Here is a 17,926-nt window from a genome sequence, read left to right as displayed (position 1 = left end):
CGGCACCAGGGACAGAGGCATTAGTCTTGTTGGTGTGTCATTCAGCACCAGGGACAGAGGTACCGACCTTGATGCTGTGTCATTCAGCACCAGGGACAGAGGCACCGGCCTTGAAGGTGTGTCATTCAGCACCAGGGACAGAGGCACTAGTCTTGTTGGTGTGTCATTCAGCACCAGGGACAGAGGCACCGGCCTTGATGGTGTGTCATTCGGCACCAGGGACAGAGGCATTAGTCTTGTTGGTGTGTCATTCAGCACCAGGGACAGAGGCATTAGTCTTGTCGGTGTGTCATTCAGATTTCCCAATTTTGCTTACTAGCATGATTCCTTGTTTGTTGTTTTCCATGCCACTACAAAACGCTACCATTCTTTCCAATGGAACGGAAAGTGCCTCCGACACAATCGGCATGTCCTGGAAGTACTACATGATGATTTTCGTGATTGAAGCTACAGGTAACGCACTAGTTATCTATGTGGTAGCCTTCTTTAAAAAGATACGGACCATCGCCACTTACTATCTGGTCAACTTGGCGGGGACAGACCTCGTCTTCCTGCTGTGCTGCGTGACCTTCACTGCGGTCAACTACTTGACGACATCTTACGTTTTTGGTGAGGCGATGTGCAAGTTCGTCAGCTACATAATGCAGGTAATTTTCTTTAATATACATCAGGGCAAGAAGAAAGAAAGGACTTTGCTAACTTGTCTACTGTTCCCCCTCCCTCTGATCAAGCTAACATAGCTCTCAGCAGTCCCAAATTGATTGTTTATTTTTGCACTGTTCAGTTGAGATTCTGTGGCATTCTATTCAACTGGTGGGGTTACCATATGCTGTTATTAATATGTGTGCACATTATTGTCCGTTTATTTTACATTCAAGCAGCTGTATCAGCATAGCTGCATTGGCTGACTAATGTATTTCAATCAATCAATCAATCAATCAAAACCATACTTGAATTGGTGGTCATCGTATTATTATGCACCACCGAATGATTTCTTTGAACCATGCGACTGTATGATACAAGTAGAACACATATCTATTTGAAGAAATAGCCTGAAATAAAGCATGGAATCAAAACATACGAAATGACTGAGAACAACTTAAGTCACTTGAGTTTACTCATTTGGAAAGTAACAGAGCTACCAATGAACATTTTCTTAGATCAAAGATTTCCAGCAAAAGAGGCAACTAATAAGGGTTATCAACCCCACAGAATGTATTAAAACCTCTATTCTGAAGCTTTAAGGGGACAGAAATGCCATTTTAGTAACTATTGGACAATGGTAACCACAGTATTAAAGGGGAGCAGATACATATTTATGTGGAAAGTTTACAAACCGTTAGGCACACTTGCCATGATGATGTTTTTGTCCGCTCTTTTATACTTGGATTTGCACTTCTAACGCTTTACTTGTCATGTACAATAATGTATTATAATGTACAGGATCAAACCACAAGCAAGAGTATTGTTATTATGATTTGATAAGCTATATTACAACAAATTGTGATGACTAGTGTACACAGAAAACAAAATACATCCCACTGTGGCATGACAAAATTGTAAAATGCAAAACGGACTAAACAGAAATACAAAATATACAATTTCTAAATCTTAAATTATTGGCAGAACATTTATCTATTGATCAATATCTCTAGTTGTCTATATATCTAATGCCTTCAATTTTCATTTCAGACAAAGATGGCATCCACAAAATTAAGACTGTGTTCAAGATTATGCAGCAAAAGACAAAGTAACATGATTCTGAATTTCACAAGAGCCCTTACCTTCGCTAAGGCCCCCTTTCCACTAGACTGCGATTGCCGAGCGACCGTGCGGCAACAAAATTGGATTTGTGTAACCCTTGATTTATCTTTTTGCTAGTTCGCACTTGACGGCCAATTGCAAATACATGGTAGATACATAGGACAGAAAAAACAATGTACAGTGGTAGCACCCCCTCGAGCAGGCCCGATATGCTCGGTATGTTACCTCCCATACCGGCCCTGCCATTGCAAGCCTGTAAAGTCTCTTATGGCGACATCACCACCAAAACAGCTTTCAGCCAATCAGAGGGTTTGCATAAGCCCATCTAGAGCAAAAGCGCAAAGGACGCTGGGAAGCTATCAACCAATCAGGTTACGTCTTACATCGTTACTTTGGGTTTAGGACAAAATAATGGTAGGTCATTAATCAACCATGAGCGAGTGTCGGTGACATTGCCAGAAGCGATTTTACAGGCTTGAAATGGCAGGGCCGGTATGGGAGGTAACGTACCGAGCATATCGGGCCTGCTCTGGAGGGTGAGTAATAGGTGTTGTAACAAGAGACTACTCAAGGAGCAGTATTAGCTGTACCTAGATTAGTTGGGTTCGACTTCTTTTTTGGAAGCAGAAGAAGACAATGATTGGAATATGATGCAAGATGTAAAGGTATGATTTTAAAGACAATAAAACACACAGGATGCAAATTTTAAAACAATTTGTTCTTTATCTATGAAACTTTGTTGAGCGATCTGTCCAATCGTTGGTCAATAAGTTGTCCCAGCATCTAGCGCAAAGGGGACATAACTCCACACTAACTAAAGCTTGGTACTTTTGAAGTTATGGCTTGATATACATGACATTATTGCATACTGGTATCCATCACTTCACAGCTATAGGCACCTGTTAACTTGGCGTACACTTGTATAAGTTTGCCAGTACAAAAACATGTTTCATAGCATTAATTCGTATTCTATACATTACACTTAACAGTCAGTCAACATTACATGACAGCATGTTATTTCAGATGAACACAATTAGGTCCATAATACATACACCATATATATATATAATATATACCAAAGGTACTATCTCAATAGCTTTGAACAATACACAACTTCCATGTGTACATCTTATCATAATTTCTTATGTCTACAATTATCAATTGTAGCACTCTGGTAGAAAACGAGAAAAGGAATTTTAGGGTAGAACTTGAGATTGAAGAAAGACAAATTTCTAAATATGAGAGAAAATTCAAGTCTACGATAAGCTAGGTACCATCTTTGGTGAACACTTTCCATATACAATGTACACTGTAGGAGATGTCCACAATGTTGACTATGGGTATAATGATGGTTGGGTTTGGTTTTCATGATAACACAAATGCAACCATTGGCAAGAATTTTCAGACGAGACAATGGCTATTTCCACATCAAGTTGAATCCTTAGACTACCACATGTACAGTATAACACCACACAAGTCCTTCATGTCACAAGAAGTTACTAGTACTCCACACAGTCACAAGAAAGCAGTCTGTGTCAGCGTCTAGATTCATGCATTCAAAGGCTGGGTATACATTGTTTTCAAAAGGTGCCCCCTGGCAGATTCAATTGGAACAGCAATAAGTGTCTTTACAACATTATCAACATTTCACAATTGTAATTCAAACTCATAAGCACTTGAATACTATCACACACATTTGAATTGTTTGGTCAATACCTAATCATGAATATTGATAGACTTAATTATAGAATAGAAAGTTAACACTGCACCATATTCAGCCTTCAGGGCCCTAAAACATGACTAGAATTATCCTTTGTTCCCAATAAGCTGGTTCACAGTTTGCCATGCGAATGCACATTGTCAAAGGTCATGGCCCAAAACTTGTAAACAGAAATATGTCCAGACGTGTTCTGTTTATGTCTCAGGGGCCTTCAACTTTGACATATCATCATCATCATCAGGTGTACCCCCTATAGCCCCATCGGGGGCAAAGTAGGGGGGGAGTTGAGGTCCCGGGGTAAGGCGGGCAGGCCTCCAGCCTGGCACGGTAAGACTCAACAGTGGGAGCCGTCACAACCGTGCCAGGCAGGGCATTCCACTGGGGAATGGTACGGGGGAAATATGAGAAGGATATGAGTACATATTACCCACATTATGCATCACACTGCACATGCACAGTTTAAACCATGAACCAGCCTATTCTCCTGCCTCTAGGGTGACAGGCCTCCCATGGACAGCACCTCAAAGCACAGGTCACACACTCTGATGGGCTTGGGCTGCTCGTACTTGATGATAGGTATCATCTTGGAGGAGCACTTTCCACACAGGATACGTCCACAATGTCGACTGGGGTTATGAATGAAAAAAAAAAAGTAAAGTTTTTCTTAATTGTGATGAGTGTAATATACCGCTAAAATACATCCTAACCCAGAAACGTCGTTTCCTGAACAATTTCTCATTCAACGAGTCTACGAGCTCTAAAGGGCATTTTCGGAAGCAAGATGACCGGTGTCTTCAATCACTGTGCGATTTTTAGAGATCAGCAGATGTTTGCAGGTCACTGAGTGTGCTAGAATGTGATAGGGTAGATTTTCAGGCTGAAAATATATTGGAATTTGGCGACCTTCTATGGATCAACAAATTAGGCCGAAGGTCTTCACAGTGTGATGCCGGCTTGAGGAATCTTACAATATCTTTTTCTTCCATACCAGCTGATCTATTTCTATAACTCACCAAGTAGACATAGTACAAATGATCTAAACTAAAAATACTCTTGTTCACCTTGTAGACAACTGTATATGACTATATATTTATATATATTGGAGGTCTTACCAGTGGTGTTTCCTTGTTGCTACTCCAAACTTGGCCATGCATTCCATGCAGTTCTGGCTCTCACACCATGGTGGCTCTTTTGACAACATGTCTGTAACACAAGTGAAAACCACAAGTATCTAACTGATGCTCCGAGAAAATGTCCTAACGGAAATCTGAACATCTGCTGCAATTACAAATGGTAAGAAACAGTAGAAGTGACAAGAATCACATTTTTGTCACCTAAATGTGTGTCTTAGTTTATTTCAACATTTACAAGTTTGATATCATGGCTATACAGATATAGACTTATCAATCCTAATTTGCAGCAACCCTACAGCATCAGCTACGGCTAAACAGTCCTATATGAGAATGGCAGTCTCTGCATGTATATCTGTTTACTGATTCAGTTGAATAGTAAAGAGCTTTTAATGCGGACAACCTCAGATAGAGGATGAAGCATTTTTCATCAGGTTAGTGCAGAGCGACTTCACTAAGGCTCGCGTATTCAGCCAAGCACACTGGGTCACCCCTAGTCTTCTCGAGAAGTGTGTATTGTTCTTTTAGGCGCAGAGGTTTGACACAAGGAAGTCGGCTGTACGTCCCCATCCAAAAGGACAGTGCGACTCTTTTCTAGTGTACCCAGACCCAGGCTGATGGCTCCACGGGAAATGTGAACCAGATGTGGCTAAATAACAGAGTGCACAGACCACAACACCACGCAGACACAACTACTCACCCAATATTCTATACAGCAGCTGTTTAGTTGCCACAGGTGCATTAAAGATGGAGACTCCGTGCTTATTCATGATGCCCAGCTTTGCCCCGGCCCTTACGATGGATCTGCACAGCGCCCCGTTTCCGTTCATGTACGCTAGCATCAGCGCCGTGTTGCCCTCCGCGTCAGGTGCGTCCAGCGGGTACTCCGGCATGGATGTGTGAAACAGATCAAAGATGGACGCCGCATTGTCCTTGCTGTACTGGGCTAATACGTGCAGGGGGTTCTGCCCTCTGATAGAAGATGTTTGGATAAACATAGATTAGTACACTCTTGAAAACAATGTAATTGGAGTTTGCATTAGCAAGTTTTTCCCTTTCGCTGCAAAATAATATCCGTGCAAAAACAAATGAATTTACAGAAAGATAAAATTAGTTTTGTACATGTACATGTATCTTCTCTATGTTCTCTCTGTTAGTCCATCTAAAAAGTCTATGTCTTAAACTGCGCAAATCTTAATCGGTACCAAAGAAAGGAAAAATTCCTGTCACGGCACAAGTAAAGTTTCAAGAAACCAGTTTAGAAAACTGTTAACATTCAGCATATTTCAGAAATTTTGAGTTTGTTTAAGTCTTCACAAACTTTCTACTCCAAAGGTTCATATAAACCTGCGCACCTCAGGTTCATGGCTTCTGCATTAATCTGTGACTCTGTCAGGAGGGTTCTGGCTGTGTTCAGGTGACCCTGATGCACAGCAATATGGAGAGCTATGGACAGGGAAATAACAAAGTACATATTAGTTTTTTTAAGCTGCCAGAGTATCAGCCCAGTAAATGCTATCAGGGTTTCCATTTCACCCCAGACCTCAGACCCGTAGAACAGCCCAGCGCTACTAACTTCCGTGTTTTGAGCGCTACATGCACACAGTGCTGTTTTCTTCCGGGGTACACCCTATCCCGGATATAACTGTGTGCAGTATACAGGTATGTTTCTGTATCATGGATATATCTGGGAGTGGCACCTAAATTTTTTTTTAGCATTGAGTCTACAATATTAGGCCATTCTATCTTTTGTCGATATCAATTTGGTCACAAGACTTTATGTGGAGATTGATAAATGAGCATTTTGACCAAAATAAATTCAATCCCATATACATGTGAAGCTTAAGTGAATTTCTTCTCTTTAATTCCCAGTTTCCTCAAAGGTAACCAATCTCAGTCCAATCATCATCTCTACTCTTCATGCTGACACCTTCATGTAAAAGGCCCGTAATTCATTTTTGGGAATAGGTGGGGCCGTTACCTCGGGCGATCTGGAATACCCCGTGTCGTATTCTACAATGTACAGTCAAACCTGTCTATAGCGGTCACTCAAGGGACTGGCCAAAACTGGCCGCTAAGGACAGGTGGCCGCTATGGAGAAAATGTTGATTAATTGACCACGAGTGACACATGTTTTCAGTACCCACTGAGATACATTTATTCACCGTACAGTACACATGTAAACATTACATAGGTAAGGTACATTTTAGAAATTCGATTGTTGTTCTTTTACTTCTATTATGGGCTTGAAAAAAGAATTATTGTATCTGCCAACTCCAAAATCCATGGTTTGCTCGAGCTTCATGTCTGAACAGACCAGCATCGCCATACTCAACTCTGGATCCTTCGCGACTGCTTCGCTGCTGGCACACGCGTCACCAACGAGTTTTAATCATATGAAACAAAGTTCTTCGCAGCAAAATGCCCCCTAGTTAGTATAGAACAAAATATATGTTGCTCAGTTGCCACTTACTGTTCGTTTTCGACCGTTTTCAAACATAAAATCGCGGCGACAATTTTCCTAATCTGTTGTTGTTTGCTTGTCATGATCGGCTTCTACCATTATGCTAATAGGGTAATGAGAGGAAGGTCGCTCTTTTGAGGGCTTTTTCTTTTCAGAAAATTGCAACAGCCCAAATTTTACAAGATAGTAATATTATCCATATTAAGTTTGAAGCTTTTGGTTCAGTAATTATCCTCAGTGATAGTTTGCAGCAAAATAGATTTAACACACTATACCTCCGCAACAGTGGTGTCTTCCGATGACCTTTATGCTGCTCCGCCATTTTGAAAATCGTGTTTGGGCACATTTTCGGATGAATTCCCGGGGAAAACGGAAATATTGGGCCGACATTGAAATAATTCACCAACTTAGCGCATCAGATACATGTGCGGGTTGTATTTTCCAAAAACTACCGTAATCTTTGTCCAATCCAAATGCACAGAAATAGTCAAATATGCTACGATGTACAAACGCAAGCCATGTGAAGAAATACTTGACTTCGCGCGCGTCAAACCATGGATAATCTAACGAAGATAAAACATTCTTGTTTTCTTTATTATTATCCTGTCAAGTTGAGTTCACATAAACTTGATAACTGCATTAAAAAATGAAGATTTTGAACCCGGCGTGCGGTGGCGATGCGGCTTCCACCGGCGCACATTGGCCGTTATCGGCAGTGTTACTGTACTCGCGGGACCGAAAATCGTCTGGCCGCGACCGCGTTGGACAGGTGGCCGCTATAGCCTAATTCTTAATGCTTATGTCAATGGGAAAAAACCAAGGGACCGACAAAAAGTGACCACTATGGGCAGGTGGCCGCTATGCAAAGGTGACCGCTAATACAGGTTTGACTGTATATATACAGAGTAACTCTGCCCTATGGCCTACAAAAATATCTAGGTGCACTGGTGCACCCACAGTCAAAAATTAGGTGCACAGTTCCAATTTTGGGTGCACAAAGGTGCACATTATTGCACCCAGTATTACGAGCCCTGCACCTACCATTGTTCAGACTGTCGTCCTGTCCATCGAAGTCCACCCCGTTCTGCAGCAGCACACTACAGATGCCCGACTGGTCCAGACTGGCTGCGATGTGCAGGGCAGACTGCTTCTGGCTGTTCACGTCATTCACATTGGCGCCTGCCAACAGCTGAACAGTAGCAGAGAGTAAAAAGTGTTTGTTTGTTTGTGTACGCTGGTCACGTACCACTAGATCACGTGACTCTATTGTGCTCAGCTCGCGACAGGGCGCATGCGGCTTAGCGTCATGGGGAGTTTATAATATGTTTTACAGCGGCACAGGTCTATTTCGTCCGCTACACCCCAGCAGGGAGAGTGTTTATGGTTATGGTTGTTCCTCGGGAACGGGTGTTCGAGGTTTAAAGTAAAAAAGTGTCTAAGTATATTTCCCACAGGCTACCATATGGTAGTAGACATGCATTGAGCAGGACATTAAAGGCAGCCTTTCTGGGACCTTCTACCTAAATTCCTGTCAGTGTCCCCAAAGTGGAGAGCATTTACGGTAAGAACATTTATATAAAACTAAAGACACACAAACAAACAGACACACCACAAACAAAACCTCCCTGATGACTGGAATACATTTAGTCTGACATTTTCTCTGCATTTTCCACTGACCGATCAGCCAAACCTAAGCAATCATATAATTTTTTGAGCATTTAAACGTGTTAATCACATTTGACAAGTTACTGTAAGTCTTGAAATGTTCATAGTGGTTTCATTTTCGCTGTGAGCTCTCCATCACAATTCCTGTCACTGTGAATATGCATGTCCAAAGTACATGTATTATTACTGAACTGCACAACTGTTTCAACTGCTAAGTTAAACTTAAAACAGCTCCTACAGCAAAATTAAGTCTCCATGAAGATTAATGAATATACATAGAGTAGTTTTGTGACTCACCAGGTTCCTGACGATGATCTCGGACCCTGCCTGTACAGCCAGGTGCAGGGGAGACATCTGGGAGGCATCCTGGACCTTGGAGTTGACATTGGCGTGGACACTGATGAGGAATAACACGCTCTCGATGTCCGAGTTCTGGATGGCAATGTGCAGGAAGTTTCTGCCCTTGTTGTCAACCTACAAAGAATGAAAGTAGTCTGTGATTTCAAGTTTAAGGATGTAGCAACAAGAATCTGCCATCTTTGAATAGAATATATCGCTGATAACAGAGACACAGCTTTTGACCCTCCAATCTATCTACTTCTGTTGTCAACCTAGCAATTAATGAATTTGTGTCGTACCTGGGCTGGAATAACGTTCAATAGGGTGTAACGGACCGCTCTATATTTTACCATATTGCCAGGGCTTCGAAGTTGTATTGCATGGACTTCCATCAAACGATTTGAACGCTGTGCGCCGGTTGTGCCGGTCGCGCCACTCTTGTGAATTCGAATACCTGATTCAGAAGTTGGAATCCATGCTGCTACAATTTTTTGTTCAAGTTTAGAAGACAAAATTGTCTCAACTTTTGGTGCATTTTGCATTGAAATGTGTGTTATACTGGCAATACAGATACAGATATGGTGGTCCCACCTGTTCTGCAGCGGTGGGTTCCCTATCCAGAATGGCCTGTGCAGCCTTGTTGTTCTTACAGGACATGGCGGTGGCGAAGGGCGAGCGGCCATGTCTGTCTTTGACGGTCAGGTCGACGCTGGGGTGGGCCAGCAGCAGGGAGATGATGGCAGGACTCTGGTTGATAATGGCCACGTGGATCGGGGCATGGCCTTCTGCATCCTGAGATTGATACACAAGTCATAACAATAATAGTTAATTGCAAATTCATGCCCGTAGGCTAATTGCATGTTGACAACAGTGTCGAAATACAAATGTACGGTAAAACAAAAGGTATACATGTAATACAAGATCATTCTATATTGCTATTCTATAGTAAGTTTCTATATCTATGGTACTAATGCGGGGTTTGTTCAACTTGGTACTAATGGTACTAATGTTGTTGTTGCTGCTCACCATGTAGTAGTTGTTACAGTATAGTTTGTTCATTCGTTCAGACCCTTGCATGTGGCACATACATGTACATGTAGGTCAGCAAGTTTCCTTGCTGTTTCTATGGCAGGGTATATTTTTACAGGGAGGGGTTGCTAGCCCTTCCCCTTTAACATGCTCGAGCAACATTTTTCATTAGAAGCCTGAGTCTGCATCATTAAATATTGACATGGTGAAAAAATGCATCTGTAACCTGAGCTCATGGAAACGAATTTAAATCTATTTTTCAAAAGAAACAAAAGCGCCTGTCAGGCATTTTCATGAAAATGTCATGGCCTTAAAAATTCAAATATTCATAAACTCTTTATGTCTGAGTTTTCCATCTAGTATCTATGAACTCCATTGTCCCTATACACTCACATGATTAAAAGAAAAACACACTTGAAAAGGTGTGTTCAGATTAATCATTAAACAAACAGTGGCAGAGGAATGTTCCTGTTGTTATCAAGAAGTGATCGTAAACAAATGACGTTGACGGAATGTTAGCGTCGTCAGGCACGACATCCTGCAACGTGGAATGAACTTTGCCCTGCCGTGATTATATTTAACAAAATTCACTCGGCTAGTGTACATATCCTGTTGGTGCTATTTACACTATACCGAGTTGGCTGGTAAAGATATCACAGTAATCACACACATACATTTGTACTGATAGCACTTTGGTTGAGGCTTTTACGAACTGGCATCACACAAAGTTTGACTCCTGAAATTCCCATGTTTAGTAGAGATCCTCATTGCTGAATCCGAGAGGCTGGCTTAGTGAACTTTCCTAAACATGGTCGCGGTCAGACATTCGGCAATATTCTCTGTAGTACTCATGTGTGGGGTTTTCTATGTTGAAAGCCAAGGTAAGTCAACATGTTTTACACTTTGTACCGGGTATATTGTCATTTAGTCTATAGTCTGGACATTAGCTTTGTAACTTATTAGATTGCATGGTGTCCAAATACCTTCAAGATATGCTTCAGTTTTCCTATTTAGACAGTTTGATTGAAAAATACCATGGCATGAAATGAAATAAATGGAGACATATCAAGTTTTGTTGTGAGTAAGAAAGGGTGTCTCTAACTACAGTAAAATTGGCCAGAGGTTTCTGTTAATCATAAACAACTCGGGACATGGAATGGAATAGAGGTCTTGAAGTACATGTGGAAGTCTATCAAAATATTTTTAATAACAGTCTCGAGCTAGTAATTAAGTGTTTCTACTACGTAGGAAATGTTCTTTTAACTATTATGTATGTATTTATCAATTACATCATTCTGCATCAAATAAATAGTGTCAGCGATTGTTCAGTTTATCAAGTGGTGCAAACATTTGGTCGGCAAAGCTTTGTTTGTTTCACAGAACTGGTAAGCACACGTAAGTACAGGCTGAGTAATAATGGACTGTAAGGTTTGATCAACTCACCAGGATGAACCCCTACTCTGTGTGGTGGGTTCTTTAACATGCTCAAGGTGTGGATATCCTCGATATAGAGGTGTGGATATAGAAGATGTCTCAAACTGATACTAGTTTCTCATTTTCTGAGTTGAGTGAGGAAATACTGTAAATGCAGAAATGTTTGCGGTGGTCTTATGTTCGCGGCGACCGTTTCACCGCAAACTTAAAACCACCGCAAACATTTTTGTCTGATACGGTTGCAGTATGTGACTATAGCGCTGCTGCGAACTTAAAACCACTGCGAACGCTCCATTTTCGCCTTAGCACGAAATAAAAACAACGCGAACTTAAATACATTTACAATAGGTGTAAAGTGTCTTTCCCAAGGGCACAACAGTAGGGCCCGCTAGAGATTCCAACCCAGAACCTTTGGATTCTAAGTCAACAATCCTAACCACAGGACCACATTGCCACCAAGCTACTCTATAAACTCTTCATTCATTCGCTGTTCTAGCTCGTGGTCACCAGCAGCCACCAATGAGGGGCTTCAACAGACAGGGCCAGCCAATACAACAGAGAGGCCAGCCCATGCAGCAGCAACAGGCCAGGGCCCCTCGTCAGGTCGTCCGACAGGCACGCCCGCCGGTACAACAACTGTCCGAACAGGAGAGAGCAAGGGTAGACCACAAACCCACAGTTACTTCTTATTTTGCAGGGCTTGAAATACAATTTTGGTTCAACTTGTACTTGTGAAGATTAAAAAAGAATTACTTGCACCAAAAAAGTGCTTACTTGCACAACCAAAGATAGTGAACTATAAACCATATGTATATCTCCATTTTTGATGTTTCAGACTGACTATCTAAGACTTCATGTCGTACTCTAATCTATACAGAAGGGATGTTGCTTGCTTAATGAGTAATTTGTTTGAGCACTGATTCTTTGTTTGGAGTGAAAATTTACGAGAGTAAAAGGGGATAAATTTCTACTAGTAGTAACTTGCATCAGTGCAGGTCTTGAAATTACATGCACAGCTCTGACTCTACATGTGCAAACTTGCACACGTACATGTAAGTGGTATTTAGGGCCCTGTTTGTTACCTCCGTGTATGGAGGTTTTGTTTTCAACTTGTCTGTGCTTGCTTGCCCGTTGTTATTTTGAATGCAGTAGAGTATTTTGTTTCTACCTGCTTAGCACATTAGAAACGCTGGCAGGAAGTTAGGTCAAAGGTAAAAAAAAAAGGTCTCAAAATAGATTAATGAATGAATGAATGAAGACCTTTATTGTACATTCGTGCCCCGAGGGGCTAGATTTCCTGTCTTTTTCAATTTCCTGCTATAATACCTGTCTGTTGCCTCATTAGCCAGTGGGAAATATTCATTAGACAGACTAAGTGAGAAATTCACAATTTGAATGATTCTATGGAGAAAACATGTTGCAATTTAGTCAGCTCCAGAATGCATTATAATGACAAATATTACATTTTGCAATGTTGGCTGAAAAGAATTGTGGCATTGTAATGTCCAAGAATTTAGATATTTTGCTGCTGACAACCTGTAACTAAATCCTGAAACCTTTTAAAGTAATGTGCACTTAAAATCACATATTACAACAAATGTTATCAAGCTTTGGCCCTTATTTGGAACAACTTCTTTATATGTTTACACTAATCATAGCCACTGATTAACAACGGTTCTTATCATTTCACCACCAGAAATTGGAAAGAAAATTAGATATGCAAAGACAAATGGAAGAGACAAGAAAGAAAAGGGAACAGGCACAGCAGAAGGCCCAGCAAACACAGCAACAAGCCGAGCAAACACCTCCTGACGATCAAACAGAGCAACAGGCCCAAAAAACACCCCCTGATGAACAAACACAGCAACAGGCCCAACAAACACAACAACAGGCCCAGCAAACACCTCCTGATGAACAAACACAACAACAGGCCCAACAAACACAGCAACAGGCCCAACAAACACCACCCATTCAACAAGCACAGCAACAGGCCCAGCAAACACAGCAACAGGTCCAGCAGACACCACCCATCCTACAGACATCCCAACAGGCCCAACAAACACAACAACAGGCCCAGCAAACACCTCCTGATGAACAAACACAACAACAGGCCCAACAAACACAGCAACAGGCCCAAAAAACACCACCCATTCAACAAACATCCCAACAGGCCCAACAAACACCCCCTGATGAACAAACACAACAACAGGCCCAACAAACACAGCAACAGGCCCAGCAAACACCACCCATTCAACAAGCACAGCAACAGGCCCAGCAAACACAGCAACAGGCCCAGCAAACACCACCCATTCATCAAACACAGCAACAGGCCCAGCAAACACAGCAACAGGCCCAGCAAACACAGCAACAGGCCCCACAGACACCACCCATTCAACAAACACAGCAACAGGCCCAACAGACACCACCCATTCAACAAGCACAGCAACAGGCCCAACAGACACCACCCATTCAACAAACACAGCAACAGGCCCAACAGACACCGCCGATCCAACAAACACAGCAACAGGTCCAGCAAACACAGCAAAAGGCCCAACAAACACCACCCATTCAACAAACACAGCAACAGGCCCCACAGACACCACCCATCCAACAAACACAGCAACAGGCCCAGCAAACACAGCAAAAGGCCCAACAAAGACCACCCATTCAACAAACAGAGCAACAGGCCCCACAGACACCACCCATCCAACAAACACAGCAACAGGCCCAGCAAACACAGCAACAGGTCCAGCAAACACCACAAATTCAACAAACACAGCAACAGGTCCTGCAAACACAGCAAAAGGCCCAACAAAGACCACCCATTCAACAAACAGAGCAACAGGCCCCACAGACACCACCCATCCAACAAACACAGCAACAGGCCCAGCAAACACAGCAACAGGTCCAGCAAACACCACAAATTCAACAAACACAGCAACAGGACCAGCAAACACCACCCATCCAACAAACACAGCAACAGGACCAGCAAACACAGCAACAGGCCCAGCAAACACAGCAACAGGCCCAGCAAACACAGCAACAGGCCCAACAGACACCACCCATCCAACAAACACAGCAACAGGCCCAGCAAACACAGCAACAGGTCCAGCAAACACCACAAATTCAACAAACACAGCAACAGGACCAGCAAACACCACAAATTCAACAAACACAGCAACAGGACCAGCAAACACAGCAACAGGCCCAACAAACACAGCAACAGGTCCAGCAAACACAGCAACAGGCCCAACAAACACAGCAACAGGTCCAGCAAACACAGCAACAGGCCCAAAAAACACCACCCATCCAACAAACACAGCAACAGGCCCAGCAAACACAGCAACAGGCCCAACAAACACCACCCATTCAACAAACAGAGCAACAGGACCAGCAAACACAGCAACAGGCCCAACAAATACCACCCATTCAACAAACAGAGCAACAGGTCCAGCAAACACAGCAACAGGCCCAACAGACACCACCCATCCAACAAATACAGCAACAGGTCCAGCAAACACCATCCATGCAACAAACACAGCAACAGGCCCAGCAAACAAAGCAACAGGCCCAACAAACACCACCCATTCAACAAACACAGCAACAGGCCCAAAAAACACCACCCATTCAACAAACACAGCACCAGGTCCAGCAAACACAGCAACAGGCCCAGCAGACACCACCCATCCAACAAACATCCCAACAGGCCCAACAAACACCACCTGTACACCAAAATCAGGAAGAGGTTAATGTACCGGCAGGAGAGGAAACACCTACACATTCACTTCAACAAGACCACTCAGATACACAAGTATACAGTCACATTATTGTAAATGTCTAGCGCTGACTTAAACTTTATATCGATATCTTTCATTTTCTTTAATCTAAAATCATTCATTTGCAGTGCGTTAACAATGGTAGATTGTTTTTTTGTTTCATTTGATAACAATTCCTATGCTTGGCAGGCACAACAACAACATGCACAACGGATGATGGAACAGCAAAGGCAGCAACAACAGCAACAGATCCAACATCAGCAAAGACAAATGCAGCAACAGCAAATGCAACAGGCTCAGCAACAGCAGAGGGAAATGCAGCAACAGCAGCAAGTGGAACAGGTTCAACAACAGCAAGGTCAGATGCAGCAACAGCAGCAAACACGGCAGCAAGTCATGCAACAAGGCAGACAATTATATCAACAGCAGCAGCCACAACAGGTGATGCAAATGCAGCAAGAACAGGCACAGCAACAGGTTTTGCCAGAACAGCCGCCACAAGTGAATCAAGAGCAGCAGATACAGCAACAGATTCAACAAGAACAGCAAACACAAGAGCAAGACCTACAGACTCAACAGGAACAACAACGCGTACGGGTACAGCGAGAGATTCAGCAAGAACAGGAGGGTCAAAAGGTAGAAGAAAACATCCCAGAAAAGACTGAGTCAGATGCAGACAGCCTGAAGGATACTGCAGCTGAGACAGGCAAAGCAGACTCACTCCAGCAAGATGCTCAAGAGAAGAAAGACATTGCTGTCCAGGATCAGGACTTGGAACAGGAAGCAGAACAGCAGCAGATAGCTGATGGCATCGAAGAGGACACACAGCAATCTGCAGAGGACCAAGGTACTGCGGATGAACAGAAGGACACACAGCAATCTGCAGAGGACCAAGGTACTGCAGATGAACACAAGGACACACAGCAATCTGCAGAGGACCAAGGTACTGCGGATGAACAGAAGGACAAACAGCAATCTGCAGAGGACCAAGGTACTGCGGATGAACAGAAGGACACACAGCAATCTGCAGAGGACCAGGGTACTGCGGATGAACAGAAGGAAACACAGCAATCTGCAGAGGACCAAGGTACTGCAGATGAAGAGAAGGACCTTCAAGTGGTTGTTGACCAAGAGGATGAAGATCAGACCAATACAAGCCAAGATAAGGACAGGGAGTCTCAAGAGGGTGTTGATGATCAAGAGACGAAGGATTCTTCAGAGGATCCTGCTCAAGAGAATGAAATGCCCTATTCAAACCTTCCACTTCCAGGCAAAGAGGATGCGACTGGAAAACTTGTGGATCCCATGTCGTACTTCGAGAAACTGCACGCCGTCCTGCAATGGCAGCAGACCACCATTGGTGCGCTACAAAGCAGGCTGGCAGCCCAGGAAGAAAGGGTGGACCAACTAGAGATGGCAGCCGACGACCATGACTTTCAGATGGAGACCTGCCAGGAAAGGGTCTCATCTTTGGAGCAGCTGCAGGCGGAACTCAGCAACACCGTCCTGGACTACTACACCAAGGTGAGCAACGTAGAACAACAGAAAAACATGGAGCAGGATGGAAACATAGCCAAACAGGGGGAGCTGATTCTAGAGGTAGACAAGAGGGTCCAACAGCAGACCACAAGAGCAGAGAAGCAGGAGGAGGCTATAGGAGCACTCAGGGTGGCGCTAGTCCACTTCTGGGAGTCCTACGTGAAGCCTTCACTGACTGACGGTAATGAAAAGGATAAGCAGAAACTTACGAAGGATAAATGAATTGCAAATGAGCAAGAGGGCAATCAGGAAGAGTTTGTTGACCAACAAGATCCTCAAGAAGAAGTAGACAAACAAGAATAGATTGATGCAAGCAAAGATGAAGAAAATTGGTCTTGGTGTTTATAAATTATGAATGGAGTTGTGACAGGGGTTAACATATCTTATTTTTGAACTTTTGGGCTTTAGGGTTGAAAAAAAATCTTGCCTAACTTGTACACTTCAGTGTAACCAGTGTTTCATACTGAACTTCTCTGACAGCAGGAGTTCCATACTCAATTTGTGTATGAGAGAGTAAGTGTGCACTGATGACTGGTTCCTGCAACTCTCTATCTGATTGTACAAATCAGAATTACTTTTGGTACATGCAGTTCACCTTTTTATCCCAGAAATTGTTCATCGATACCAGAATCTTTTTTGTTTTTTGTCAACAATAACAGCCCCCTCATTGCAATTCACTTCTAGTTTATAATTACTTGCATAATGCATGGAACATACATGTACCTGTATCTGTGCTCAAAGCAAATGTACCAAATAAGAACATTACCTTGTTGATAATGGGTTATGGTAAAGAGGTAAGGTTATTGATTGTTAAGTTACAATAAGTAGGCAGTATGTTATAAGACTGATAAACATTTATCATTATCATTAATTAACATCTTATTCTGTCATTTTTGTGTGTTGATTTCTGATGCAAAAGTAGTCAATGGCTGCTGGTAACTGGTAAAAGGTGACAAGATGGTCTTGTGGCTGGGTTGTTTACTTAGAATCTAATGGTTCTGGGTTCGAATCCCTAGCAGGCCCAAAATGTTGTACCCTTGAGAAAGGCACTTGTATTTCCACACTC

At 42.8% G+C, this 17,926-nt stretch overlaps 2 protein-coding genes across 3 annotated transcripts in view; one reads left to right on the top strand and one right to left on the bottom strand.

Moving 5' to 3' along the window:
• Positions 1–1,099: 1,099 nt before the first annotated feature.
• LOC136440792 (rabankyrin-5-like) overlaps positions 1,100–17,926 on the bottom strand; it is a 32,103-nt gene continuing 15,276 nt past the window's right edge. The window contains exons 17-23 of the mRNA XM_066436904.1: positions 9,674–9,874; positions 9,041–9,217; positions 8,120–8,267; positions 5,970–6,060; positions 5,315–5,586; positions 4,597–4,687; positions 1,100–4,110 (exon numbers count right to left, since the gene is read on the bottom strand). Coding sequence (XP_066293001.1) covers positions 3,975–4,110; positions 4,597–4,687; positions 5,315–5,586; positions 5,970–6,060; positions 8,120–8,267; positions 9,041–9,217; positions 9,674–9,874 — 1,116 coding nt within the window. The 3' untranslated portion in view covers positions 1,100–3,974. The remainder of the gene's footprint in view (positions 4,111–4,596; positions 4,688–5,314; positions 5,587–5,969; positions 6,061–8,119; positions 8,268–9,040; positions 9,218–9,673; positions 9,875–17,926) is intronic.
• LOC136440773 (putative uncharacterized protein DDB_G0271606) lies at positions 10,689–17,731 on the top strand. 2 transcript variants are annotated; one of them, XM_066436894.1, is made up of 3 exons: positions 10,689–10,992; positions 12,042–12,205; positions 15,511–17,731. In XM_066436894.1, the coding sequence occupies exons 1-3, from the start codon at positions 10,920–10,922 to the stop codon at positions 17,080–17,082; spliced, it is 1,809 nt and encodes a 602-aa protein (XP_066292991.1). In that variant the 5' UTR covers positions 10,689–10,919; the 3' UTR covers positions 17,083–17,731. The 2 variants fall into 2 exon arrangements, with proteins under 2 accessions (XP_066292991.1, XP_066292984.1); XM_066436887.1 differs by lacking the exons at positions 10,689–10,992; positions 12,042–12,205 and adding an exon at positions 12,212–15,356.

This window comes from Branchiostoma lanceolatum, chromosome 1, assembly GCF_035083965.1.
Source record: "Branchiostoma lanceolatum isolate klBraLanc5 chromosome 1, klBraLanc5.hap2, whole genome shotgun sequence".
NCBI lineage: Eukaryota > Metazoa > Chordata > Leptocardii > Amphioxiformes > Branchiostomatidae > Branchiostoma > Branchiostoma lanceolatum.
This window is presented reverse-complemented; position numbering and strand designations above follow the sequence as displayed.